Here is a 27,935-nt window from a genome sequence, read left to right on the forward strand (position 1 = left end):
ATGTCTAGAAGAGAACATGGCATGGGATTAGAGAACAGGCCTTGGAGTTAGGAAAACCTGGGTTGTTCAAGACCTACCTCTGATATCTTTTCTGGGCAGGTGATCTAAATATTCAATTCTTTAAGGCAATTCTCTAAGACTAACTTACGGAAATTGTGGTAGAGGAAGCTTCTTTGCTAGGAGCATCCTACATTTACAGAATCACAAGTCTAAACTAAGAGTAAATACTTGGAAGAGAAGAGGGTGATACTCTTCCTTGGATAGATCACAGTTTAAAGTATTGGCACCATATTATGGGAAAGACATTGACAAATTCTAAAACATCCATAGGATGAAGAGGGGACTGGGGACTAGACCAGAATTAGAATCAAAAAACAAGGAGATAAGGAAAAAGGTTCTCAAGAGTAGCGGAGCCTAGGAAGAGATAGAGGTAGCAGGCAGTTGAAGTTAAAACCTTAGGTGTGGGTGCCCTCTATTTTAAATTTGGTAGTAGGGCCCCAGTGGGGAATGTAGGCCAAGAGAACATGTCCTGTTTACCTATGGAGGAAGTTGGAACCCTGAGTCATAAATTATTGTGGGCTGTGTTAGCATGAAGGATAGTGTGTAGGTGTATAGGTCTTGCTACTCCAGAAGGGATTCATTTCTGGCATTCTTGAGGCCATGGTGCTGGAATCTGGATTCATACTTCCACTCCAACCCACCACAGGCTGGGATGAGAGCTAGAATCTGGGCATACTGGGAGAGAGAACTTTTGTGGCAGTGACAAAAAGGGGATAGTATTGTGGTATTGAAGAGTCACGTTGAAGGTTGGGTCCAAGAATAAGGCAGAAGGATATAGGAGTTTAATCAATGCCCTGATGAAAACTGATCGCAAGGGAGGCAAAGAAATAATGAACAGTATCATCTTACTTTGAGTGATCATGAGAACATATGTAGGTAGACAGTAAAGAAGTGAGTAGGTTTGAAAAGATAGTGAGTTAGAAATAATAAAAGGGGTGGGAATGGTGAAGTCTGAGCTTGTCCAGAGAGGTGGCAGAGTTGGGGTGGGTTAGGATAGATAGAATTTCCGAATTTAGGGATTCTGTTTAATCCTAGTCATATCTCCGGAGGAAGGGGAGTCTCCCAAGGGTCAAGTATGTTCCAAGTTGCTCTGGGACAAGCAGAAAGGCAACCAAAATAAGAGGCTACATTAAGAAAGGCATCCTGAACTTGAGAAATGAAGTTCCACTGTACTATGCTTTGGTTAGACCAGAGACCATGTGATAAATATTTAGTTGACTGAATTAGAGCTCTCCAAAAGTGGAAGGGAACACCCTATTAGTATGGACACCATATTTTAAAATGGACAGTGACATGCTAGAGTGTTCAGAGAAGGGCAAACAGGTTATTGAAGGAAGTAGAGAGATTTAGCTTAAAGAAAACTTAGGAGAGGATACCTTTCTAAGGAGAATATTTGCAAAGGTGTAATGTGGAAGAGGGGATGCCCTTATCTTGGACAGCAGAACTAAGAGCAATCAGTGGAAGTTTTTAGCGCTCTTCCTCCTCCTCACTGATTTCTCTAGCTTCCTTTATATCTCCACAGAAATCCTTACAGGAAGCCTTCACCAACCCCTCTTAGTTCTAGCGCCTCCCCTCTCTTTTATTTCCAGTTTTCCTGTATCTAGATCGCTTTGTATCTCTTTGTTTGCATGTCGTTTTCCCCTTTAGATGGAAAGCTTCCCAGGGCCAGGGACTCACTTTGACCTCCTTAGGTATTCCCAGCCCTTAACAGTGCCTGGACATAGAAGGCATCTAATAGGTATTTTGTTGACTGAATGAGAGCTCTCCAAAAGCGGTATGGGGTGCCTCTGGAAATAGCAGGCTCCTCCTTACTGGAGGTCTTTGGATGAGGAATGGATGACCACTCGGTCCTGCTGTGTTCTGGAGTTGGACTAGACTGTTAGAATTCTGGTCTGGAGGTCAGTGGGTAGAAAGGGAGGAACCGGAGGGAAAGGGCAGTGCACTGCTTCTCAGCAGATCTTTCTGAGGGCTAATCCCAGAAGGGAAAGCTGTGGGAGCTGGGGAGGGGACGCTGGGTAACCCAGCCGCCTCCCCTCCTCCAACAGCCCCTGGCACCCGCTGGCCTCAAGCTTCCACCACCCCTGCACGTGCCGGCCCCTGGGGCGACGCCTCCCCCGCGCGCCCGTGACGTCACGGCCCGGCCTCTCCCCTATAAAAGGGGCGGGAAGGCGCGCTGCCGGCCCCGGGAGGGACTCCAGTCGGGGGCGGGTGTTGTAGCCGGGAGGATGCGGCTGCTGCTGAGGGTCCCCTCGGTTCCGGAGCGGGGCGAGACGGACTGCAGCATCTGCTACCGGCCCTACAACCTGCAGGGCCGGGCGCCACGCCGCCTGCCCGGCACGGCGCGACAGCGCTGCGGCCACACGCTCTGCACCGCTTGCCTGCGGGAGCTGGCGGCCCGCGGCGACGGCGGCTGGGCCGCGGCCAGGGTCGTGCGCCTGCGCCGCGCGGTCACTTGCCCCTTCTGCCGCGCGCCCTCTCCGCTGCCGCGCGGCGACGTCAGCCAAGTGCCCCTGGACGAGGCCCTGTGGTCCGTCCTGAAGGAGAGACGGCCCGAAGAGGCCGGGCCCTCGGGAGAGGAGCACGGCGGCGCTCCGGACGTCGGCAGCGAGGACGGCGGCGAGCAGGGGGCGGGCCCCCGGGGCTCGGCGTGGAGAGTGCTGCTGGGGCTCTGGGACAAGGCCGTGAGCCGGCGTCGGCGCCCGTTACCTAGCAACGGTGAGTGAGCGAGGGCGCTGCGGCCCAATGGGAGCCTCTCGTTCGGGGCCTCAGGAGCAGGATTGGGTGACTCCGCGTGGCGGGTCGGAGAGCCGAGAGAGAGCAGCCCGGCAGACCCGAGCTCAGCTTAAGTACAGCTCTGAGCCGCGTGCTTGTGAGGGCGACGCTGGGGGAAGGGGCAGGGAGTAAGTACTGATCCGAACGCGTCCATGGTCACTTGTTTTATTCGTTGTCAGTACAGATGAGGAAACCGAGGCAGATAGGAGTAAGTGACTTTCCTGGGGCCACTCAGCTAAGTGTCCGAGGCCGCGTTTGAACTCAGGACGCCAGGCCCAGCACTCGGTTCACTATGCCACCCAGCTGCCCACATATGCTTGTAACTAGTGTTACTTGTCAGGTTTTTGAAAAAACAGTCAACCCTTCGAGGTGACTACCATTATTATCCACTGAGCACTGAGGAAACTGAGGCAAATAGAAGCGATTTGCTGGTGTCTACCTCAGCAGGACTTGCACTCAGGTTTTCCTGATTCCAGCCCCAGAAGGCTACCCACTGCTGCACCAGCTTCCTCATGCAATATAAATGTGAACTATGGCATGCCGTTGATGTCCAGTTCTCCCAAAGGAATGTTTGTAGCATAAGGAGCCCTGGGCTAGGGTGCCACCCCAGAGTGCTAGATGTGGACTGTGGGGGAGGAAGACTGCCTCCTCCTCCCCTCTGACCTTTCTGCTTCCTCCCTTCAGTGCTCTACTGCTGTCCAGACAGCAAGACCCTTACAGCCTGCTACGTGCTGTAACTGAGGATACCAGGAAGGTGGAAACAGCTGTTGCATCCTTTTGCTGTCCACCCAGAAGGGTGGGCTGGGGCCAGGCTTCTTCCTGCCAGATCCAAGGATTGGGGGTGGACTCTGGCCTCAATCCTCCTCCATTATTCCAGGACACACTGGACTGGGAGCTGATCCTAGTAGCCTAAAGTCTACACCTTGTGATGGGGCAGATCCATGATGGTTCCTTTGGCCTGTCTGCTGGAGCAACTGCCATGTTAGCATTTCTGTGAAATGGTCTGAGATGGAAAAGAATTAATAGCACAATGGGAGATGCCTACTTTTAATTCCAAATGAATGAATTCCATATCCCTGGCATTAAGAGAGCCAAGGAATTCAAGTACCTGCACTTGGTGTCATCACCTCTTTCTCAGTCTCTACTTAATTGTACTTTGTATGGATCTTTCTCTTTGCACTGTGTATCATTTGTGTCTACTTCTTACTTCTCCCTCCCAGACTATAAGCCTGTCAAGGGCAGAAGACCATTTTATCTGTACCACCAGTTCCTAATAAACATTTGTTAAATTTAATAGAATTACCATTATTTTTCACTTCCCATCCTTCTTCAACTGTACCTTTAACTACTCCTGTTACAGTTAGCTGCTCACTCTTCCCCAGTTTTGGGGACAGATGACATGTCTTTGTCCCTTCCTGTGATAGGAAGTCAGTGGGAGTATCGTATCATAAAACACAGTGGACAATCAGTTGAGCAAGATGAGAGCCCCGGCTCTGATTCTCTGCCCTCATTCCCTGGGTACCCTTACCTTCACAATAGATCCTGTGAAGTGGCAGAGGCCTCATCCACTAGCTACAAATCATTTTTCTGGCCTTTTTTATTTCTTCACCCCTTTCTTAACTGCTTGGTGGGTTCCATTCGCCTCTTAAATTATCCCAAAATTCACCTGGGGTTTAGTAAACTTGTCCACCACAAATTAATTGTTTAATTGAACTTGGTGATTGTTGTGGGTTACAGAAAGATGTGGATGGGTAACAGAAAAGCTTGGCATCTATTTGAACACTCCTATCCTCTCATAAATCGAAGTCCCTCTCCCACCTTTAGGTTTCATAGTACAACAGAAAGAGTACTTCACAGTACAGTAGAAAGTCTCTGTGGTCAGAGTACTGGGTTTGAGAACTACCTTTGCTACTTAGCACTCTACCCTCAGCATAAAGCCCCTGAGGCAGCATAGCTATCCTCCCTCCCTACTGTGAGTTCTGCCTAACCACATTTTCACTGAGCCTAACAGAAAGCCTCTGGGAATGGAGTAGGAAAGTCTGTGATAATATTATCCTGTCTCTATCTTGTTTGTACAGTGTTAGCATGTTGTCTCCCCCATTAGACTGTGAGACTCCTGCAGAGTAAGGCCCGTCTTTTGCCTTTCTCTAAATCCTCAGTGCTTAGTATGGTGTCTGGCACATGAATTACTTAGGAAATACTGACTGACTGAGATGAAAAAAAAAAGAGAAAAAGAAAAATCATAAAATATAGAAACTGATATATGGAACAGCACCAGGAGCCTGTTACCCACTTCCCTTCATCAACCCCCACCCTCCATAACCAAAGAACCCTACCCCCAAAATAACAGAGCACACAGAAAGGAAAGTATAATTTATATGTACAACCAAGAAACCCGATACAGAAGGGAGTGGGATAGGTGAGGAGCAGGTGTGAAAGCAGAAGGGTTGGAGTAAGGAAAAGGTTGAGGGGATAGCAAAGAGGGCTGTGGTAGCTGGGGGTTCACCATGCAAAATGTCACTTTCCCTTGGTCCCCATGGGGGGAATACTTCCCTATCCTCCTTCACCCCCAAGTTCTCTGTTATGGTCTCAGAGGCATGGAAGGCAAGGTTCCCCTAGCTAGTACACCCCACCTTATCCAGTCAAATCCAGCCCCTTGGTTCAAGCTTGGAGCTGGGGGGAAAGGGGTGAGGACAAAGGAAGGAAGGGGGTCGATAGAGCACTCTTAGGACACCTGAGTTTCCAGAGCTGGGGCACAAAAGGGCCTGTTCCCCGGATCTGGCCCTTTGTATTCCTTCCCATCTTCTCTACAATACCTGGGTTGCTGAGGTTGGGGGTGGGGGAGAGGGAGGCTCCTCTTTGGCCTGAGAGAGTGTCCTCCATCCCTGAAATTTTTCTTAGGGGGAGGTGATACTTGGTCCCTTGAGGGGAGGGGGGGCGGAAATCCCCCTAACACAAGGAGCCAGTACACGGGAAGGTGACTCAGCCAGTGAATGGCGCCTTTATTCTGAGGCTGAACATGGATTGCCCTCCCTCCCTCCAACTTCCCACCCTCAATTTTGGGGGAGGTAGAGGAAAGCAACATGAAGCCATGCCTCCCCTCTCTTCCCCCTAGGGGTCATTTCCCATCCCACCTCAGATTTTCCCTCCCTTTCTCAAGAGTTCTTCCATTCCCCATGTGGGTCCATAAGGGCCAGGCAGGGCAAATTCCCCTCCTTGGTTACTGAGGATAGAGCTTAATACTGCAAGGGGAAGGGGGAAACTGGGGAAGCCCTACCCCTTTCCCTCCCCTCTTACCCCAAACCATTTGCTGGAGAGCTGTATGTATTAAGGTTGGGGCTACTTTGGAAGAGCAACTCCCCACGCCCCTCCCCAACCACAGCACCTTCATTCAAAGCATCAATAGAGAAGGCACCTGGGGCAAAGGGGTGGGGGAATACAGGGGGAGAAAGCCCTGGTTTGGAAAACAGGGGTGGAGGAAAAAGGGGCTCCTATCCTGATGGTGGCCCAAGGGGTGGGGAAGGTGGAGGATTGGCAGCAAGCCCCAGGGGTGGAAGGTGGACTGGAGGACGGCCCCTGGGACGGGGTGAGTGGCAGGGCTGGGGCCCTTTCAGTCGTCTATACAGATCACCTCCCCAGCCCTGGGCTCCTTCCGATCCTGACCGTCGGACACCAGTGCCCCCTCCTTCTCCTTCTTCACCAACACGGGAGGGCCGTTGGCTGCGGCTGTTTTGGGAAGGATTATTGAGACACCATTAATACTCCAAGTGACATCCAAGCTTCATATCTTGAACTTGGGACACACCCATGTCCAGACTGTCTCATGTCATTTGTAGTATTGAGGGTTAGGGGTGGAGACCCCCATTTCCTAAGACTCCCTTGTGTTACACAACTATGTTCCCAGAATGGAACGCTGACTTCATATCTCCTTTCCCCAAAACAAGCCAAGGAGTTAGTTGCAGGAGGTTAGTAATGAGGCTACTGAGGTTTCACTGAGTGAAGGAGTAACAAAGCTTCAGCTCAGTGAAGAAAGGGTAAGAAGATAGGCAAGGCCCAAGAAGAATGAAATAAGGAACGAGTTTTGGGGTACAGATGGGAACAGAAGGGATAGGATGCTCCCCCTAAGAGATGAACAAGCAAAGAGTAAAGCTGAGTAGAGGGACATGGGAAGAAGACAGTAGAGGGAAAAGGGAAAAGGAGGAAGGAGTCGGAAGGAAAGAGGTTAATGAGGGCAACTTCAGAGTTTAGGAGTAGTAAGAGAGCTGACCTTAGAACCAGGAAGACTGACTCAAGTCCTGACTGACACATATAATTCTGTGACCCAGGGAAAGTCACTTAACTTTTCAATGCTCTAGGCAATCTTGTAAGGCTGTAAGTTGCAGAGAGGTCAGTGTGCATTGGTAGAGGGAGTTTCCCTATCTGGGACTTCCCTATATCAATGAAATCACAGGTCCAGCCCCTGTGCCTATCCCCAGGCTGACCTGTGATGAAGGACCCTGCGGGCATCTGGCTGTAATTGGCGCCGCCGGCGGCCAGGACCCCGGCGGGTGCTGAGCTGAAGGCTGCTCCGTACCCCAGTGGTGTGGCGTAGGGACCCGGAGGGAAGGCCTGGAATAGAAAGGAGGTAAAATGTCCATATCCTTTAATTAGGAAGAAAAGCCATGGCTAGACTCTTGGGTCCTTAGAGGAACAAGACTGGGAAGAGTCTACCAATGGTAATGAACATGCTATAACTCTGTACCCTTCTAAACCTCTGGCCACAGTGACCCAGAGAGGTGTAATTATATTCTATTTCATGGGTCTCTTATGGGAAATGGGGCAAAGGGGATGAACCTGGTTCTGAGGTAAAGAGGATTACCGGTGTGGGATAGGGCTCTGTGCCCTTGCTGGCCAGACGGCTGAGAATACTTCGCTCGGACATCTGTAGGCGGGCTGCGATGGGTGGGATGCGGGACAGGGTGGCTGGAAGGCGGGTCACATCTGCCTTCATGTCGCTCAGCAGCTCCTCCAGCTGGTTCAGAACTGGGGCCCGGGCCGCAGAGAAAGAAAGAGCAAGAGAGAGAGACAAGGACAAAGAGACCGGGCCGTCACCAGGAGAGATGGAGGCCAGGAGAGACAGAGAGAGAAAGGGAATGTCAGAGAATGACAGAGAGATTGCAACAAAGACAGAGAATGAGAGACCAAGATAGTGAAAAAGACACAGGAAAAAAGATAGTTCAGAGTACTCAGAGAAAGAATGAGAAAAAGGAGGTCAGATTACCATAGAGGACAGATGAGAAGGACTGAGAAGGAAGGAGGGAAGAGGGAAATAAAGAAAGGAAAGGGACGTAGGGAGAGTCATAGGAGGACATGGGGGCCAGAGGATCCCAGATGAGGGGAAGGTATATTTTAGGATGGGGTAATGAGAAGGAAATAGGAGGAACCAGAAGAATTAAGTAAGGTTGGGGAGCCTAGGATCCAGTGGATGAGAGAAGGGAAAGAGTGTTAGGAGGTCAAAATTAGAAATTTAGAGATTGGGGTCAGAGGTACAAGGGATTACAGGTTCAGGAAATCAGTCCATAAATCAAGGGTTCTTGGATTTGAAGTACAAAAAGGTGAAAGAATTTTTGGATGAGTTTTGGGAGAGGTCAAAGTGATATTAAAGTTCATGGGGGGTGAGTTAGGTAGGTGGTGGGGACAGAGAATAGTGGGGTATAACAATCAAGGAAAGGTGTGCACAGTGTACAGGAGTGGAGGAGGGATCCGCTGGGATACAGTATCAGGAATGTGGAAGTTAAAAAGAGCTAAAGAAAGTTGTAATAAATTTAGTATCGGGGATGTGGGACATTGTAGAGTACATGGTTTGTATATAAGATTAAGGTTCCATGTGGGTTGGGCAGCAGGGTTAGAATGTTAGAGGCTGAAGGAGCAGGGGTTTAAGAAGGTAAAGGGTTGTTTTACTTGACTGCATATTTGTTATAAGGGTTTTGTTTTTCTTTTTTCAATTAAGGGAAGGTAAGAAAGAGAGAAAATAGATTTTTGTTAATTGAAAAAAACTAAATTTAATTTTAAAAAGGAGGGTATAGGGGTCAGAAGGGTGGGGTAGGGTGTTCCGCGGGATGCAGGGTGCAGACTTACGCAGCGTTGTGGGCCCTCCCCCGCGCGGGGCCGCCGCGGCCCTTACCCTTGTGCAGGACTGCGTTGGCCGGCTTGTTCCCTGCCAGCGACTCCTTGGAGAGGTGCTGGTGGCTCTCGGCCAGGCACTCGGCCTCGGCGAAGCGGGCGTGGAGGGCCATGGCGGGGTGCGCCGGCTCCTGCGACAGGTTCAGGTAGGCCGCCCGCCGAAGCTGCTCCTCGATCACCAGCGCCTGCTCCAGGAGCTGAAGGAATAGCGGGATGAATGCACAGAAGTGAGAGGTGCAAGGAAATGCCAAAGTAAGTCCTCAATGAATGTGTTAATGAATAAATGCAAGTGCCAAAGTACACAAATTACCTGAATTTAAATGACCTGAATCTATACCTCAGTGTAATATCTAAGAACTAACCCTAATCTTGATCCTAACTTTGACACCCTAATTAATAATTTCACTTTTAAGGATTTACTTTGAAATCTTGGTCCCACAGCCTTAATAAATATCATTAACTCCTTTGCCAAACTAAACACAGAGACTTGGCTTAGCTCTGACCACTAACCTTTTCTAAAACCCTAACAATCCTGATGCTGAAAATGATCTCAGCTGCCACCCCCAACACTATTCAGACGTTGACTTCTTTGACCCACCTTGAACCTCCGGGCTAGGAACTTGTTTTTCATTTCCAGGAAGTTTCCCTTGTTGGCCTCAGTTTTAAATGGCTCATTAATGATGGCAAACTGGGCATCATTTTGGATGTCCTGCCACCGAGCATAGCCATGGCTACCGGTAGAGGGAAAAAGGGGATTTCTGTCAAGGAACCCAGTGAGGATGACCTGTGGAACAACAGCTCCTTTTCCTGTCGCTTCACTGTCCCTTGATCTCCTCTCCCAGGGATAAGAGCATTCTCCCCACCAAGGTGTACCCAAAATATGTGCCCCTTCTCCCTTTAAGATGAGGATCTCCTTCATTTTAGCCCCATTTCCCTAGAGCTTTTCTCCCTGGGGTGTGAGTTTCTCTTCTTGTGTAATGAAGGATACAGGACAATCCCAGCAAGCAGCCAGTAGTCGTGCCTCCGGTGCCAAATCTCATTGAGTTTACCAGAGGAGATAGCTGCCCGTTCTTCATTCTGCCACAGTGTATGCAGCTCTGGAGAGGGAAGCAGGCAGGAGAAACAGAGGAAGGAAGCATCAGGCTTCCTGTAGTGATCTCCTTACCACACTCCAGCAGCCCTATGTCTTCCCCTACCTCCCTGCTCTAGGAGATGGGAAAGATCAGTGATGGAGGGAAAGGAATTAGGCTTAATAATACATAGGTTAATTACAGGGTGAGGTGGGGTGATCAATCAATAAGCATTTATTAAATGCCTGTTACAGGCTAGACACTGTGCTAAGTGCTGGAGGTACAAAAACAAAAATTAAAAACATTCCACTCTCAAGAAATTTACATTCTATTAGGAAAAATAACATACACACATAAGTACATACCAAGTTAAATAAAGGGCAGTTTTGGTAGAGAGGCACTGGGAAAGATTGTGAAAGGTCTCATGTAGGAAGTAGCATTTGAATTAAGCTTTGAAAGAAGTTAATGATTTGAAGAAGTAAGGAGGGAATGCATTCCAGGCATGAGGGACAGACTGTACAAAGGCATGGAGAGAGAAGACCAAATGCCTATCATGACATTTGACAGGGTATTAAGTGGGAGGATTAGAATTGCTCTACTATGTTCCTAAGGAGAGATATAGGCCCAGTACAAGACAAGTTCATAGAGAGGCTACTTGGGATTTACACAAGGTAAACCTTTCTAAAAATTAGACATGTCAGAAAACGAAATGGCATATATATGTTAACAATAGTGTCCACTTAGAATACTCTTATGTACATCTGAAGGTATAATGAAAAGTTAATGAGAAAATTAGAATTGAGGATAGACACTAGGTTAGTGTTTGTTTAGAATTAAGGGTTAAGGTAAGAAAATGTAAGGTAGAAAAAGTCTTGAGTTAAAGTTAAGTGTAGAGTGGGATCAGAATCAGGCCATTAGTTGGGGGATTACTTAGGAGTCAGTAGTTATAGAGGAGAGAGTCTAAGGTAGAATATCCTAGGGAACCCCATCAAGACAAGAGTTCACTATGGGACTTCTAGGCAAAGGAGATGCAGGTAAGAGATAATCTATATGACAACTTTTGTTGGCAGTGAGGATATTGCATACCTGTAAAGCCACCATCTGCAATGTTAAACATGAACCGTGGTTTCTCTATTTTCTCTTCTCGACGTCCGTTGGACCGAGGCTCATCTCGGGATGGTCCTAATCTTGGTTCTCTCTCCACTTTATGCTCTTCTGTGAGGGGAAGGAGTCAGGAGAATGCTGATCACTCTCAAGCCAGAAATTCTTCCAATAATCCAAAGACTACTTTCTATACTCCTTACTCAAAGAACTACATTCCCAGGACCCAGGCAACTGACTCCACAGCCATCACCAACCCCATCAGTTCCATTCTTGCTTCCCTAATAGACCCAAGCACCCAGTCCTTCCACCCATTACCCTTCTTGCCTAAATCCCCTATTTACCCCTCTGGCCTCTCCCTATATTCCTGTCCATGCAACAGGCTCTCCTCCCTGCCCTTTCTCCTAGTAGTGGCTCTCTAGCTATGAGGAAAGAAAGGATATTACACTGGCTTTCGAACATTAGAAAGAGAACCCAGGAATCATTTATCCCCCAATAATCTAAAACCCAACACCTACCTGGTTTTTCCTTTTCTCCTCGACTTCCTGGTTCAGCTTCCAACTCTCCAGGGACTCCAGACTCCTCATCCCCTAGAATTATCCTCCTTGATTCTCCTGGTGAAGGGGCTGGGCTGGGAGCATCAGGCTGGAGGGCATATAGAAGGTTAAGAAGTAAAAGAAAGCACTCTGGGTAATTTGGCCTTCAATCTTTGGTTGTTCTTCTCCCTCTGTGGGATCTAAGCACGCACACACACCTCTGTCTCCATTTTCTCCCCTCCTTTTTTGTCTTTATCTGGCTTCTCTTCTGGGTTGTCAGCTTCATCCTTTTCAGGAGGCATCCTTGTCTCATCCCCTTTCTCACTTGGGGTTGGGGTAGCTATACAGAGGGGCAGAAAATGAGTAGATCATGCCATTGAATTTTTGTTCCTCTCTATTTAGCTGACACTCTCAGTTTCTGTCTTAACTCTCCTACACATTTTCCTCCCACTTCTCCTTCCAAAAATTGAATCTTGTTGTTTGATTACCAGGTTTAGATGTGCAGGGACTGTTGGCTGCAGAAGCCTCTGGGGTGGTAGGAGATGTCTTGGTAGGGGAAGATGCTCGCGATGAACGCTTAGAATCAGCACTCGGGTCAGGCATCAACTCTGGCATTGACCATCGCCCATTGATATGCTCAAACTCCTGCACCTAATAAGCAGAATAAAGGGGGGTGTGTGTGTGTGTGTGTGTGTGTGTGTGTGTGTGTGTGTGTGTGTGTGTGTGTGTGTGTGTGTGTGTGTGTATTTCCATTAGGAATTGGGGTGGGAGGAATTGGGGTGGCTCCAGGTGCTTGTCAACTAGCCCTTTTCATCCCCCCATACTCTCTCACCACCTCAGTTATGGAACTGAAGAACAAGAAGGAAAAGAAAAGGAAATCTGAGCCATATTTATTCCTGAGGAAAAGTACAGAAGGATAGGGAGTTATCTATACCTTCTTCTTAACAAGGGACATGACTCCAATTCGGGTCAACACCTGCTGCCGGCTCAGCCCCTCCCGAGGAACACCATCAGCAAAGGTCTCAGAGCCATCTGCCCCAGGCTCACAGAGATGTCGCATGAACAAAGAAACATAGGCCCTAAAGAATAAAGGTTTGGGTAAGGTTAGAAAATCTTGAGGGGATACAGGGCAGTGAGGAAAGCACAGGGATTACTGAACCCCCTCATAGAGTCCTTTCCCTCAGTCCTCTGAGCACTCTACTTAACTCACTTAATCACAACACCACCAGGTTCCCCAATCCAAACCTGCCTCCTCACTCTCTCTCCCTCTTCCCCAGGCCCCATCAGTTAGACGCTTCATCTTCCTCTGCCCACTCCTACTACAATATGAGTATGGGATATGTCGCCAGTACTAGCCAGAGCAGGTGTGTCTCCTCTCTGCTCATGGGATGACAGTGAGACCCATCCCGGCTCTCTACTCTGGGACCCATTGAGGGGGGGTGGAGGTAGGCTGAGCTCACTCCCCAGGAAATAGGGTCCTGAGGAAAAGAGGAAAGGCAGTGGTGGTCAGTTGAGTAAGGTCACATCACATGGAAGCCAAGGAGAATAAATACTAACTACCCCAAAACTGATGGCCCTATCCCAACTCTATCCTAGTAGTCTCCATTCTCCTATAACCCATACTTACTTGAATTCTTTTTCAGTTTTGCCCCTCAGGTCCCGTACCAGCCACTGAGATGTGAAGGCATCCTGTGGTGGCATCCCCCAGCGCATTACTGCATTCAGGAAGGCCTTGCGCTGACGGGTATTGAACCCCAGCACCTAACAGATTATGGGATGGAATATGAACCAAGAACCATGTATGCCCTGATTCCTGTTCCTCTCAGTGATTTTGATTTCTGAGATCCCACTGCTAGGCTTTCTCCTCAAACTTTGGTTCAAAAAGGGTCTTGGGGAATCTGGGTTCTTAAGTTCTCACCTCAATGTTGCCCCCAACTCGAGCTAATAGTGGAGGGAGAGGTTTATCTTTCTCATTACGCAGTTGCCTCTTTGACTGACGACGTCCTGGTAGGAGAGAATTTGATTAGCAGGCCCACCTTTCCCACTCCTCAGTATTGATATTCCAAGGCACAAAAGAAAGTGGTATTATGAACTATCCATGGTACTTCTGACTTTTCTATTTTTTTTAAAGAGTCCCCCACTTCGGGGGACCTCCTTCCCTTAACCCTGCCAACCTGAAGATTATCAAAGGAGGGACTGATAGAAGTGGGGACAGGCAGTTCCCCTGGGGCCCACCTCCCCAAACAATGTCACTTTTTTTAGTAAACTAGGCCTGGTGTCCACTATCTCCCCAAGCCCTCCTTTGTGATGATTTGGGGAGGATGAGCAGAGTGAATAGAGGAGGGGCAGAGGGTAGGTGAACATGAGAACCAACAAGACTGCATGGCCAAGTCTGGAAGCCACAGAATGTAAGAACAAAACTATTTAAAAAAGAAAACCAACAAAATGTGTTCAGAGGTAGACAGTGAACGGAGGGAAGATGTAACCTGCTCCTTAGGGGAGGGGGATGGCATTCTGAAAGGAGGGACATGGGGCTGGTAAGGAAAAATACTTGCAACACACGCATTCCAAAGGCAAAAATCACAGGCCAAGGAAGGCCAGCCCAGGTTTAGAGGAAATTAAGTACTTCTAACTTTTCAAAGCTATGTGGATCTGAATGAAATAAGCCTAAATCAGGGGTTCTTAACCTTTTTTCTGTCATGGACCCCTTTGGCAGTCTGGTGAAGCCTATAGATCCCTTCTCAGAATAATGTTTGATTGAAGAAATTGAAGAAATGCTAAATTTCATATAGAGGTTACTGAAAATAAACACAATTTTTTAGCCTATCCAAGTTCATGAGTCCAATGAAATCTATGCATGGGACTCCCCAGTGGTCTGTGGACCCAAGATTTAATGTCCTAATTAAATCACAGAAAATAGGTGGTAGTTTTGAAGGGAATGGGAAGCAAGATATCTGGGCAGAGGATTAGAAAGATAGCTCCCACCTTCAGGTCGTTCATCAAAGTCCTCATCCTCTTCCTCTGACCCCACTGAATATTCAGACTGGTTGTCTGGGAAAGTAACAAGGGTGCGAGATCAGCTAGTTTCCTGCCCAAGCTTGTGCTAAGCTCCTCTCACCTGAATCTCTGACTCTAGAGAACTTTCCACTTCCAACTTGGCCTTTGTTCTCCTAAGTACTGCAAACTTTATCAAGTCATGTCACCTCCCAAGCTACAGATAATGTTTCTCCCTCTACACACACACACACACACACACACACACGCACACACACACACACACACACACACACACACACACACACACACACACACACTTCTGGAAGTTTCCTATCCTGTGACTCCTGACTCCTGAGTGATTTGCTTCAAATCCCAGGTAATTCACTGTGACTTCTGGATGACTTCTATTCCCAAACCCTTGGCCTCTCATAAAGAGAGGTTTTTTCTTCTCTCATTCTACCAGTACCTGGATCTCTCAGGCTCTCTATGTCCCACTATGTCCCTTCTCTTCTATCCCCTAATCTTCACCAGGACAAGGGCAGTGTAATCCTTAATTCCCTCGAGGCAGGATAGGGCAAAGAACCCTCACCTTGGTCTTCTTGTGCAGCATCATTATAGTTGACTTGTTTCCGAACACGTTTACCCTTGCCAAGATTTCGGGCGAGGTCCTCCTGCTGCTGCTCATAGTGATGTCGAAGCAACTTTTCCCAGTAATCAGGGTCCACATTTTCTTCCTGCTTGATGATCTCTCGCTCTATCTCTTCGATCTGAGGGGAAGGTAGAGAGAACATTAGCAGTTTCCTAGTCTTCTTATCTAAAGCTGTGATTCTTGTCTCACAGCTCCTGGCTTCCATGTGACCTTTTCCCATCATCCCATCACTCTGCTACTGATGTATACAAATCTTTTCCCTCTCCTGGATCTAAAACTTCAACATGTCACTTTCCTCACTTCACCTCCACTACTGCCCGGCCCACCTTCATGCTCTACTTTTCCAATAGCTCTATGAATTCACATGCCGTACCTGCACTGGATAGACACTCTATATCTGAGTCTCTTTGCAAAGCCTGTCATATCTATTAGATCGGTAGTTTTTTGAGAAGGACTATTTTCCCATTAGGCAGCTTGGTGGTAAAATGGATAAATAAAACACTGGGGCCTGGAGTCAGAAAGATTTGAATTCAAATTCAGCCTCAGATACTCACTAACTACGTGACTCTGGGCAAGTCACTTAATTTCTTTCTGCCAAAGTTTCCTCAATTGTAAAAGGGAATAATGATAGCATCTACCTCCCAGGGTGGTTGTGAGGATCAGAGGAGATAATATTTGTAAAATATTTGATAATATCAGAGGAGATAATATTTGTAAAATGCTGAGTATGGCAGATAGCAAATGCTTAATGAATGGTTGTTCCCTTTTCTTCCCTTCCCCATTAGACTGAAATCTTCCTGAGGGGAAGAAATGTTCTTTCTCCAGCCCTCCTTTTATGTCTCACTCATCCCCCAATTTATGGGAATTGATGATTACAGAGAAGCACAACTAGGGGACCCCAGTCTGGCTTTCAGTCCTCACCTTATCTTCTTCACGAACCACATACTGTGCCACTTTGAAGGAACTGAGATACTCATTCATGTTCTGCACATCTGTGTCTTCAGTGGCATCCTGGTTCCGGTCTAACAGCCGGGCAATGGCCTCATTGTCATAGTGGATCACACTACTATCTTCTTCTTTGTTTTCTCCTGAGGTACAACACATGGAATGATGAGGTTTGAGAAACTGACCACAACTATGAACAAGAGGCAGGATCTTATAATGATCAAGGAACAGGGAAAATGAGGAAAAGACTTTCTCCTCTGGGGAGGTATGCAGGAATTTTCCTCCTGGGCAGTTGGGCCCAAAATGTTTTGCCTCCCAAGGACTATAAAGTTTCTCAATTAATCAGTAAGCATTTATTAAGTGTCTGCTATGTACCAGACACTACTGAGGATACAAAAATGAAAATGGAACAACTCATGACCTCCAGGAGCATATATCCATTGAAGCAGACAGCACCCACACACCAAGGTATGAAGTAACTATGTAAAAAAAAATTTAGGGGAAGGCATTAATATCTGGGAAGATCAGGAAAGGTTTCATGTAGGAGGCAGCATATGAACTGAGCTTTGAAGGAAAACAAGGACGGTAAGAGTGAAAAACAAAGAGAGATTGAATTCCAGGTAGGGATGGGGTCAGCCAGTGCAAGATAATGAAGATAGGAGATGGAGTCTATTCAACAGTGTCTGGAAGGGGAGTAACATATAATAAGACTAGAAAAGGAGATTGGAGCCAGGTTATGAAGTGTTTTAAATGCCACAAAGAAGAATCTGCATTTGATTCTATATGTAATAGGGAACCACTAAAGTTTATTGAATAGGAGCATAACATAGGAAAATTTAAGCTTTATAAATAACAGTTGGGAGGTGGAGGTTGGAAATGAGAGATACAGAAGGTGAGGAGATCACCTAAGAGTCTATTGAAACAGTTCAGACCATGGCAGCCAAGTGGTGTAGGGGACAGTACTGGCCTGGAGTCAGGAAGACCTGAGTTCAAATCCTATCTCAAACACTAACTAGTGTGACCCTAGGCAAGTTGATTAACCTCTGTCCGCCTCAGTATCTCCATCTCTCAATAGGGAAAATAATAGCTCTTGCCTTCCAAGGCTGTTGTGAGGCTCAAACGAGATAATATTTGTAAAGTTATTATTATTACTACCAGCTATGTGATGAGGGCCTGAACCAGGATGATAGTGAAGTGAGAGAGAGAAAATGAAAACACTTCAGGAAAGAAGGCTCTTGCCACAAAAGGGACAGGAGAAAAGATTTTCACCTTCATTTTCATCCTTAAACAGCTCCTCTGTGCCAAATTTGAGGATATCATCAAGCTCCTGCTTGGACATTGAACCTGCCTTAGAGCCTAACCCAGGCCTTACAACCAGGTGTGTCAGCATCATCTTCCTTTTGGCCACCTGGGTGATCCGCTCTTCTACTGAAGCTCGTGTCACAAACCGGTAAATCATCACTTTGTTGGCTTGACCAATCCGGTGAGCTCGGCTGAAGGCCTACAGTGGTAAAAGGAAGGAAGACCAGTCAGGGGAACAACAGAGAAAACACATATCGTCAGAGAAGGGATGTTGTGGAAGAGAAAGTGCTACCACAGTGAAAAAAGATCTTTCTGTATCTCCAGGTCATTTCCCCTGCTCTATGAGCAGGGTACCCAAGTTGTTCAAATTCTCACCTGGATGTCGTTGTGGGGATTCCAGTCAGAGTCGAAGATAATGACAGTATCTGCTGTGGCCAGATTGATGCCTAAGCCCCCAGCTCGGGTAGACAGAAGAAAGCAGAACTGCTGGGCCCCAGGGGCTAGGTGAGGAAGGAACTGAAAGTCAGACCCACCTAGCGGCAATTCATTTCCCAAGCCCCTAGCTCTCCCAAGCCTTATACCACCTCAGGAACTCAGGCAGTCAACTCTTGTCAAGGTTTAAGGTGACTCCTCTCAGGAACTAGAGTTTGTCTTTCAGTTACTGATGCTAACAATCAGAACAATTCACAAATAGAATGGGCTGCCTGGGGAAAGAGTAGATTTCTACTCACTAGAGGTCTTCATACCAAATTTGGAAGATGACCATTCATTGAAGCTACTGTAGCAGAGACTATTGTTCAGGTATGAGTTAGAAAGCCTCTAAAGTCTCTTAAAATTCTGAGATCCTGTGATCCCAGGTATCCATCCCCCCAAGTCACTGATAACCCTTAGGGACCCATGAGCCCATCCCCAAGGTACTCTTTCCCTTAGACACTCTTAATTAAGTTCATCCATTAAGCCTCTAGGGCCCTCACCATTGAATCGGTCAATAGCCTCCTGCCTTAGTGCTCCAGTGATGCCTCCATCAATCCGTTCATATTTGTAACCCTCATAATCTAAGAAGTCCTCTAACAAATCCAGCATCTTGGTCATCTGGAAAAGGGAAGGAGGACTTTTTTGGAAAGGGAAAAGGGAAGAATGGAGGGGCTGTCTGGGATAGTAAAGAAACAGAAGGGTCAAAGGAACCTACCTATTCTTCTTATTCTACCCTACTACTCCATAGAAGTCCTAGTCCTCCTCCTGTTTTCTTTTTTAAAAAAAATCTAAATTTTATTTTTACTTCCACTGACAAGTATCTGTCATTAGTTTTCAACCCAATATTGTCCTGTTTTTGGCCTCCAAAATAATCTCCACTTTCTAACCCCCAACTTGACTTCCAAAATACACTTGTTCTTCCTTTATGATGTTTCCCTTTCCTCACCCTTAGATTATTCCTTCCAAGGAGGTACCAAATGCCTCCTGCTAGGGATTAGGCAGAGGTTACCGCTTTACAGATCCCAAGCAAGGTAGGCAGCCACCTAGGACACAATCTGTAGGGAAGAGGACTCTTTTAAATATCAATTTTTTCCTTAATATTCATCTTTACCTGTTTTGATATCATAAAATTCTGTTCTCCCCTGTATATTAATGGGTATTTTGTGATAAATTGTGTGTAATACAATAAAACACTCAAGCCTTCTTATGGGAACAATGGAACATTAAATTTCCAGGTCTTACTGGAACAAAGAACACAGAAATGCCTCACTTTGTCCCATTTCTGCCTTCTAACCCTCACATTCAATTTTAGAAGGGTTATTTCCAACACCCCCCTAGAGTAAGGATCTTGATGGGCCAGACAAGAACTCAGTACACAGAAATTCATAAAAATGTTAATCGAAAGAATTCCCAGTGCCAAGGATTTCAGAGTCTTTGAGAAGTCACAAGTACAGCAAGCAAATAGAGTGGTGGTAGGAAAAAATCAAAAAGGGATGAGTTACCTGGGAGAAAATGAGCACCCGGTGACCCTGTTCCTTCAGTTTCCGAAGCATCTTTTGTAACAACATCAACTTCCCTGATGACTTGATAAGAGCCCCACCCTCATATGCCCCACTGGGGAGTTTTGGGGACTCCTAAAACATAGAAAGGAAAAAATAAGATAGGAGTCAGGAATAATGTTAAAATCCTCCACAAAACTGAAAGGCTAAATCTAACCTAATCCCCCACAGTTCTCAGAGACCTAGCCATTGTTTAGGGTTAGTAATAGAATTAGGGCCAGAAAGGGAAATGGAATTAGGATTAAGGTTAGAAATGGGTTAGAAAAAAAATGGATTAGAAATAAAGGTAGAATTAAGGTTAGAAGTAGGGTCAGACATGGAATTCGGCATTACCTACAACCCTTCTTCCCTTCCTCCCCATCCCAGATTTTCTTTCCCTTGGAAAGAAATATCCTCAGTTACTGGCCCCAATTCAGTTCTCAGTTCTTCCCTCCCCACTAGTCCCACAGGTCCCACACCATAGCAGCCACAGGGAAGAGGTAGGGGTGATTGCAGCACTTCTTCAGATCCATCATAATGTTGAGCAGTGACACTTGGTTTCCACCACCTCGAGAATTCAATGCCTCAAAATTCCGAGTTAAGATATATTTATAATATTTCCTAGTAGGAGGGGGAAAGATTAGAATGAGGCATTTGGTCACAAACCAGCCCACCCCCGATAAATCCCCACCTACCCCCATCTCAAGGACCCAGATGGTTAGCCCCCCAGCCTCACTTCTGCATGGGGCTGAGCTCCACCCTAACAATGAGCTCTGTCTTGGCTGGCATGTTCTTGAAGACATCAGCCTTGAGCCTCCGAAGCATGTGTGGCCCCAGTAGGTCATGTAGTTTCTTGATTTGGTCCTCTTTGGAGATGTCAGCAAACTCCTCCAGAAAACCTTCCAAGTTGCTGGAAGCAGAAAGAAGAGAAAGGGGAAAACTCATAACTTCAAAGCCTACAGTCCTAGATACCAGGACTAATTCCATTCCAACCCATCCCTTACTCCAAATGTGTTCTCCACAGATCTATGACTGTTTCCCAGATCACCCTCAGTCTTTTCTGTATCCCTAATTTTCCTCATTATACCAACCAAAGTGTTCCTTATAATTCTCTCCCTTAACTAGGGTTAAAACAAGAAGGGGAAAGTGAAAGGTGAAATTAGAATTTGATAGGTAGACAAAGATGTTGAAGAGCTTAGAGGATGAGAATCAAGGAGCAGGGCTACAGAGTAATGTGTAGGGTAGGGTGGGGAAGAAGAGAGATACTTACTTAAATCTTTCTGGGGTAAGGAAGTTAAGCAGGTGGAAGAGCTCCTCCAGATTGTTCTGAAGGGGGGTCCCTGTCAGCAGCAATTTATGATCAATCTTGTAGCCATTCAGCACCCTAAAGAACTGGAAGTGGGGCCAAGGTGAAGGACAAGGAAAGCAATCAGCAACTTAGTGTATCTGGTCCTTTAATACTTACCTTTCCCCACTCCCGAGCTCATTTCCTCAGAGACATAGTTATTCTGCCCCCACACCTCCTACCTCTTTCCTACCTTTAGGACATTTTCCCCTCAGAGATCCAAGTATCTTGTCTCCAGCCCCCCAAAAAGGTTATCATATTCTTAGTAGGAAATAAATAAGGCTTAAGTCCCTTGGGTGTCTTGTCATCACCCTCACCTTGGACTGGTTATTCTTGAGCCGGTGGGCCTCATCTACCACAAGGCAGGCCCAACGAATGGAGCCAAGTGCTGCTTGGTCAATGGTGATCAATTCATATGATGTCAGCAGAACATGGAACTTCACCTGTGCCTCCCTCTGCCAACATAATAATTGATCCATCCAAATGATGCCCAAACAGCATATGAACTCCAGCCACAACTCCCTGCCCAAGACATAGGTATTTTGCCTCCCTTCAAATCTCCAAAATGAATTAGGTATCTTATCCTAGAGTTTTAACTTCAAAGCCCATATGGACTCATAAATACAGTTCTTAATGATTCCATTTCTTATTAGGGACTCAAATATGAAGCCCCATATATACAAAGACTTAAAACAAAAAGAATCTCAAGTGCTTGCTGTATTCCAAGGCTACAGTATAAAATATTCTTTGATGGAGAGAGGGAGAGAAAAAAAGGGAGGTGAAACATGAAGGAACTAGGCAGAGGAAGGGGCATCATATTAATAGGGTAGAGGAACAGTGCAGGTTTAACAGCATAGGAGGGAATGAGATATGACGTTGAGGGACCTACCCTCATCTTAAAGGCTTTTTTGCCACCTTTGATAGCATTATCTTCAAAGGAGAATTCATTCTCTCGGATAATGGCACGGCTATCCTTGTCCCCAGTGTATGTCACCACATAGAACTTGGGGGCCCACATCTGGAACTCCCGTTCCCAATTAATGATGGTTGAGAGTGGAGCACTCACCAGGAATGGACCTTTTGTGTGGCCCTGGAGGAAAAGAGGAAGACTGGGTCACAACTCATTAATCTGGCCTCTTAGTTTATACCCTCACAGGCATCTAGATCTTATTCCTCCCTCCCACTACCACAATCAACCCTGGTTTAGTTCAAAGATTTAGAGGAAAAGGCAACTGGGAATTGGGGGAAATACTATAGAAAATGAGCCCTGGTTTGAGAGATGAGGAGTAAGAAAAAACAATTTGTAAATCAGTGGTGGTCCTAGCAATAGGGAAGGTGGAGAAGAGGCAGCAAGTCCTGGGGTGGGATATGGGCTCAAGGGTCAAAGTCTGCTCCCCTCAGGGACCCTGGTATCTGGCACCTCCTTATAAAGGGAGTAAAGGAAGACGATGGTTTGGATGGTCTTGCCCAGGCCCATCTCATCAGCAAGAATGGTGTCAGTGCCCTGTGCCCATGAGAATCGTAGCCAATTTAGCCCCTCCAGCTGGTATAAGTGCAGTGTGCCCCCTGTCGCTGTGATGAACCTTGGCTGGTTCTCATACTTCACCGTAGGCTGTGAGACAAAGAGGTCAGAAGTCAGAAAAATGGTCAGAATTAGTCCTTTGGACATTGTCTCCTCCCTCTCCAGTTATAATTTCAAGTTGACTATCTCCCAGCAGCATATAAAACAGGTTTGTTTGTTTTTTTTTATTTCAAAGGAAACTCCTGAAAATTACCATTTAGTTCTTTTGTCTTTTTTAAAATTTAGACAGCTCTCTAAAACATCACGAGGCATAGCTGAAGAGATCAAAATGTACCACCTTTAGGCTTATGGGAACTGTGGTCACTAGCTGTTCTTTTACTTCCTAGAACAGGGAAGCTAGTTGGTGAAGTGTGATTAGAATCAGGAAGACTCATCTTCATGAGCTTGAATCTGGCCTCAGACACTTAATAGCTGTGTTACCCTGGGCAAGTCACATAACCCTGTTTGTCTCAGTTCCTCATCTGTAAAATGAACTGGAGAAGGAAATGGCAAACCACTTCAGTATCTTTGCGAAGAAAAGAAAATTCCAAATGGAGTCAAAAAGAGTTGGCCATGACCACAACGACCTAACAACTTCTAGAGGTTAACTCCCAACAGCCTCAGGTTCAGGGATAATTGCTGGAGGAGAACTGATGGCTCATGAAGTTAAGAGTTTATGTTTACCTTTCTGAAAACAGATTGTGATAACAGAGGGACTCACATCATTGGTGGGAGAGGTAGGAGGGCCATCTCCCTGCACTTCCTTCTTCTTTTTCTTATACTTTCGGGGCTGAGCAGGATCCTCCCCCATGATTAGCTCCCTAGGAGATAAAGGAAGGTATAAGCCTTAGGCTTGGTCCCTGAAGCCATCTTCCACAGCCTGGTGTCCTCTTTCCATCAAAGGCCCTTTTGTTATTTCTTATTTCCCACAAGTGAGGCCCTCTCACTATTCCCCAACAAACATCACATCTCTACAATCCATTTCTCTACATCCATGGATCCCCTTTGATTCCCAACCTAGACCTTATTCCTTGTCTTACATACCTCTTTTTTATTTTTGCAAATAATCATACCTTATCTCCTGTAACTCTATGCTTTTAGTTGAGTCTGTTTCTCTTCCTCCTCCCTTACCCTCCAGCTATAAATGGCCTTCTGTTCCCCAATCCCTACACCCCTTTCTCCCCTCTGACCGGTGCCTCCAGTAGCTGGTTTTGTGGGCATCATATTCAGGAATGTTCATTTCATCTTCCTCCCAAGTTGACTGGTCATATGGCAAGTCTCTCCATTTTACCAAGTAGTGGTAGTTTCCCTTCTTGTCCATGCTTTGAGGGATGGATAGAAGTGGTAGGGAGTGGGGTAAGGATAAGAAGGAAAGGAATTCAATATAAATAAAAAAGAGTCTTACTTTACATAGTAAGCAGTAGACATACATAACTTAATGACCCAGGAGGTGATGTAGGCAGAAAATACAAATGGTTCACAAACAAATTGAAACACTTTTGATGCTGACACCCTTGAAGGCATGAAATATCTCATGAGTCAACTTTTTGGTCAACAATTGAACCATAGTATATCTTATGTCTCTGTGAATGAACAGGAATACGGGTGCATACAGGGTGAGCTGGGCTGGGATACTCTCTGATCTTACTCAAGTGTCAGATCAAGTCTTGATCATCAGTTAATTATCCAATATCGAGTCCAATCTCTCCCTTCTCAAGAGAAGAATTCTTATTATCAAGGGGTTGTTACTACAGTAACACAGAGATCAATCCTGAAAGGTCATCCTGCGACTCTGCACTTACCTGTGATTGATGATCCTATGCACAGTCATCCATTCTGGTTTGATGCCGAATCGGTAGAACTTCTCCTCCATCTCTGCATAATGTGGGTCCTTGCTCTTTCGTTTGTCGCTCTTCCCATCGTCTTCACCAGAGCCATAGTCCAGTGGGGGGGGCTCATCCATATCATTCTTTCGCTGATAGTTGCGATACATCACCAAATGAAAAATCTCCAGCTAGGAAGGGCAGGAGGATAAAGAGGCTGAGAAACGTCTCTGTAAGAACAGAGAGGGGAGGAGGCAGGGAAGAGGAGAGCACAGAAAAAGGATGGCTCAAGAGGCATGAAGCAGGAGTCAAGAACAGGGGAATAAATAAAGAGTGCTGGAAAGAAGGGGTGGTGAAGGTAGGAGATTGTACTGAAGGGAAATTCAGAGGACATTTAAGTCCAAATCCCTCATTTTACCAACAAGAAAAATGGATGCTTAAAGAAGTGATTTACTCAAAATCACGCAGGGGAAATGGTGCCAGGATTTAAATCTACACCATTTTGCTCCAAGTCCATCATTCTTTTCACTACACCAAGTTGCTTCCCCAACGTCTGGGAACACAGGGTGAGAGGTACATGATATAAAGAAGAGCGTGGGAACCATGGAGATGGAGAGGGGCTAAAGGAAGAAACTGAATTAGAAACAATGGTAAAAGGGTAAAGCAGTTGAGCTTGAGGGCTAGGTGACAGGAATGTGAAGTGTTATGTGAAGAGCAAAGGGTATAAGCCACTGCAATGAGAGAATGAAAGCCTTTACCTGAAGCTCCTTGGCCCAAGAGCAGTGCCAGTAGGACAGTCCAACCCATTTGACAAAGAACTCGCGTTCAGAGCGGCCTTGCAGAGGTCGGGGAACTTGGATGTCGGGGGACCCTTCAGTCAGTTGAGGGGCTGGAGTTGCCACAGGGGGCTCTCCCCACCTCCAGTACAAGATCTTTTGCACCCGGCCCTTCAGCACAGGACACTTCACAGCAGATAGAGAGACAGAAAACATATCACTAGGACAGTGGAGGTGGCATTTTATAAAAGGAGTAGACTTGGGGGAGAAAAAAAATCGGGAGCTTGCAAGTGAAGTGGTGGTAGAGGAAAGGGTGAGAAATGGGGAAATGGGAGACTAGGTACCAGAAAGGTAGCTGGAAGACTGACATTAATGGCTAGATGCTTGGATTCTTCTGGGAAGTATGGAATAAAAAGGGGGAGTTGAGACAAGGGACTAGCTTCCACGGACACAACAATGCTTACCGTGCATCGGGGACATAGCCATTCACCATTGGGAATGTCTGGCAGTGGAGGATTCAGGCAATGGATATGATAAGAGGAGATACAGGCATCACAGCAGAGTAGCTCCCCTCCATCCTTGCATACTCTGCAATATTCCATGTGATCATCTTCTTCCTCCTTTTCCCCTTCCTCCTCTCCTTCCTCTTCATATTCCTCTTCTTCTTCCTTGGCTTCCCACTGTACTCCCTCCTTTTCCTGAGGGTCAGGTAATAGACAGACACAGAAATACACCAGGAGAAATAGAAAGGGAGAGAAACTGTTTATCAAAGAGGGTCACCTGGGTCCTTAAGAGTGTAGGCAAAGGAGGGAAAGTTAAAGAAACAGGACACCTAGATCCATGAGAGAGGGTGATGTTATAGGCAGGGATAATACAAGGGTGTGGAGGGCAGAGATGATAGGCTCATAGGCAGGATCCTAGGTACTCATTTTTTTGAGACTAAGGAGACCAGACTTATGGGAACAGGAGAGAGGGTGAGGACAAGAACCAGGGAACTTCGGTCCTAAAAGGAAGGAAATGTCTAGATCCCTGGGGTAAAGGAAGGACTGGGTGCAAATTTACTCACACAATGGGGGCAGCTCCACTTGCCCTCAGGAGCTCTGTCGAGCTCAGGATCAAGGCAGACAAGGTGGTAAGCACGAGGGCAGGTGTCACACAGAATGATCTCCCCACCCTGCTGGCACACCTCACAGTAATCCTGGTGATCCGTCTCATAGCCATCAACTTCCTCCTCCCCAGCCACTGCAGGACAGCCCAGAACTGTCAAACACCCCAGTGAAGACAAAGAAACAGAGACAGAAACAGAGGGAGGGACAAAGAGGGAGACCACGAGAGAGTAAAAAAGATAGCAAAATACTGAGAAAAAGACAAACACAAAGGCATGCATGCCCTTAACACTCCCTCCCTTTCCATTTTCTCACCCTTCTTCTTCTTCCTCCCTGGCCGGCCCCGCTTCAGTTTCTTGGTTCTGGTGGTGCCATCAGGCCGGCCTGAGGCACTGTGAATACTGCCACTCTCTAGGTCAGACTCCTCAGCTTCAGGCTCAGGGCCTTCATCACTCTGGAAAACATACTGCCCATAGCCCCATGGCCCGTCAGCCAGACCAGTAGCTGTCCAAACTCCCACCCTAAACAACTGTTTTCATTTGGACGTCAGTTTTTTTCCAATTAGTCTCCTATTTCCCATATGGGACAAGGTAGGGATACTCACTGAGCCTCCCTTCTTCCTCTTGCCACCCAGCAACCCAAGTTTGATTTTGAGTGGTGCCATCTTCTTTCCACGAAGTTTCTTCCGGCCATCAGGCACTCTGGGGCTCTTACTTCGCCTCTTGTGGCCAGGCCCTAAATGGATAGAAAGAAAAAAGTGAAATTTTTTCTGGGGGCCAGGACTCTACTAAAATCTATTTCTAGGCAGCATTTCATACTACCATACAGGACTAGAAGGGAACATTATTTCTATGCCATATGATGCTTACCTCCCAGTCTATCTTTCCATAACAAACTGCCTTATACCCCTCTTTCCCCCAGAAGAAGGAAGTTTGAAGGAATACTTTACCTTTGCCTTCTTTGGTTTTGGCTCTTCGGATAGGTGGGGGCTGGACATCAGCAGGAGGTGGTGGAGGCCCAGGGGGAACTGTACTAGCGATGGATGAAACAGCAGATGACACCTGTTCGGCTACAGCTGCTGCTGCTGCTGCAGCTGCGGCTGCTACAGCTGCTGCTGAACCCTTAAAAGGGTTGTTGGCACTGAATTCTCGCCACTTGGCCCCTAGGATTGTCATCATTTTAGACATTGGAATCTTGGGGTTCTTCTTAGCGATTAGGGGCCTGTAGAGAAGGATGTCAGAGACTCAGACACTCCATCTAATTCAATTCCTAGCCACAAAGTAGTAGTGACCAAGAAAATCCAATGCTAGGTCAGATCAAGGTTTCCTTGGGTTAATGATGTGTGCTGTGGGCAAGGTGCCAACCAGGGTGTTAGGGATATAAGATAACTGAAGTTCTTGTCTGGAATGGGAGATAAGAACCTTGAGAGACAAGGAACCTAGCTCAAAGTTAGCACTGGGATAGCTGAGGTGACAAGGATATCTTTGCTCTATTCAAAAAGATATGAACAATTCATGACAAGAGGTATCACTGCCAGCATTTATCAGGGTCCTCTATTTCTAGCCAGTAGGTGGCAGTGTTTGCCACAGTAATGTCACTCATTTTTTTCACCCAGGGCTAGGAAAAAGATCAGGGTAAAGGGGTGTGGGGGTGCACTACAATGAAGTATCTTTCAGTCACAATTAATAGAGAACACCCATTTTGGAGAGGATGGGACT

At 46.6% G+C, this 27,935-nt stretch overlaps 2 protein-coding genes and 1 non-coding gene across 9 annotated transcripts in view; 1 reads left to right on the plus strand and 2 right to left on the minus strand.

Annotated features, from left to right (window-relative positions):
• Positions 1 to 2,176: 2,176 nt before the first annotated feature.
• On the plus strand, positions 2,177 to 4,126 carry RNF227 (ring finger protein 227). The gene is made up of 2 exons (XM_072641162.1): positions 2,177 to 2,775; positions 3,517 to 4,126. The coding sequence occupies exons 1-2, from the start codon at positions 2,286 to 2,288 to the stop codon at positions 3,567 to 3,569; spliced, it is 543 nt and encodes a 180-aa protein (XP_072497263.1). The 5' UTR covers positions 2,177 to 2,285; the 3' UTR covers positions 3,570 to 4,126.
• A 1,064-nt stretch (positions 4,127 to 5,190) lies between these two features.
• CHD3 (chromodomain helicase DNA binding protein 3) overlaps positions 5,191 to 27,935 on the minus strand; it is a 29,535-nt gene continuing 6,790 nt past the window's right edge. For 2 of the 7 annotated variants that reach the window (XM_072641135.1, XM_072641139.1), the window contains exons 5-39: positions 27,167 to 27,438; positions 26,822 to 26,952; positions 26,533 to 26,683; positions 26,178 to 26,371; positions 25,576 to 25,809; positions 25,094 to 25,297; positions 24,315 to 24,526; positions 23,703 to 23,834; positions 23,234 to 23,333; positions 22,372 to 22,563; positions 21,841 to 22,041; positions 21,269 to 21,406; positions 20,877 to 20,998; positions 20,343 to 20,516; positions 20,086 to 20,227; positions 19,571 to 19,702; positions 18,569 to 18,686; positions 17,970 to 18,094; positions 17,562 to 17,793; positions 16,269 to 16,435; positions 15,288 to 15,465; positions 14,687 to 14,752; positions 13,620 to 13,705; positions 13,329 to 13,462; positions 12,636 to 12,780; positions 12,190 to 12,352; positions 11,920 to 12,041; positions 11,684 to 11,810; positions 11,151 to 11,279; positions 9,983 to 10,091; positions 9,593 to 9,725; positions 8,950 to 9,191; positions 7,691 to 7,854; positions 7,314 to 7,440; positions 5,191 to 6,558 (exon numbers count right to left, since the gene is read on the minus strand). In XM_072641135.1, the coding sequence (XP_072497236.1) occupies positions 6,324 to 6,558; positions 7,314 to 7,440; positions 7,691 to 7,854; positions 8,950 to 9,191; positions 9,593 to 9,725; positions 9,983 to 10,091; positions 11,151 to 11,279; positions 11,684 to 11,810; positions 11,920 to 12,041; positions 12,190 to 12,352; positions 12,636 to 12,780; positions 13,329 to 13,462; positions 13,620 to 13,705; positions 14,687 to 14,752; positions 15,288 to 15,465; positions 16,269 to 16,435; positions 17,562 to 17,793; positions 17,970 to 18,094; positions 18,569 to 18,686; positions 19,571 to 19,702; positions 20,086 to 20,227; positions 20,343 to 20,516; positions 20,877 to 20,998; positions 21,269 to 21,406; positions 21,841 to 22,041; positions 22,372 to 22,563; positions 23,234 to 23,333; positions 23,703 to 23,834; positions 24,315 to 24,526; positions 25,094 to 25,297; positions 25,576 to 25,809; positions 26,178 to 26,371; positions 26,533 to 26,683; positions 26,822 to 26,952; positions 27,167 to 27,438 (5,533 nt within the window). In that variant the 3' untranslated portion in view covers positions 5,191 to 6,323. The remainder of the gene's footprint in view (positions 6,559 to 7,313; positions 7,441 to 7,690; positions 7,855 to 8,949; positions 9,192 to 9,592; positions 9,726 to 9,982; positions 10,092 to 11,150; positions 11,280 to 11,683; positions 11,811 to 11,919; positions 12,042 to 12,189; positions 12,353 to 12,635; positions 12,781 to 13,328; positions 13,463 to 13,619; positions 13,706 to 14,686; positions 14,753 to 15,287; positions 15,466 to 16,268; positions 16,436 to 17,561; positions 17,794 to 17,969; positions 18,095 to 18,568; positions 18,687 to 19,570; positions 19,703 to 20,085; positions 20,228 to 20,342; positions 20,517 to 20,876; positions 20,999 to 21,268; positions 21,407 to 21,840; positions 22,042 to 22,371; positions 22,564 to 23,233; positions 23,334 to 23,702; positions 23,835 to 24,314; positions 24,527 to 25,093; positions 25,298 to 25,575; positions 25,810 to 26,177; positions 26,372 to 26,532; positions 26,684 to 26,821; positions 26,953 to 27,166; positions 27,439 to 27,935) is intronic. The other 5 variants (XM_072641138.1, XM_072641136.1, XM_072641137.1 and 2 more) reach the window with 5 other exon arrangements.
• On the minus strand, positions 13,037 to 13,181 carry LOC140530672 (small Cajal body-specific RNA 21). Its single transcript, XR_011976100.1, has one exon.

This window comes from Notamacropus eugenii, chromosome 2 (assembly GCF_028372415.1).
Source record: "Notamacropus eugenii isolate mMacEug1 chromosome 2, mMacEug1.pri_v2, whole genome shotgun sequence".
Lineage (NCBI taxonomy): Eukaryota > Metazoa > Chordata > Mammalia > Diprotodontia > Macropodidae > Notamacropus > Notamacropus eugenii.

Bases quoted from the DNA above. Each gene is read 5' to 3' on its own strand.
- RNF227 (XM_072641162.1), top strand. From the start codon at position 2,286: ATGCGGCTGCTGCTGAGGGTCCCCTCGGTTCCGGAGCGGGGCGAGACG. The intron at 2,776-3,516 runs GTGAGTGAGCGA...TCCTCCCTTCAG, and splicing joins GCGCCCGTTACCTAGCAACG to TGCTCTACTGCTGTCCAGAC.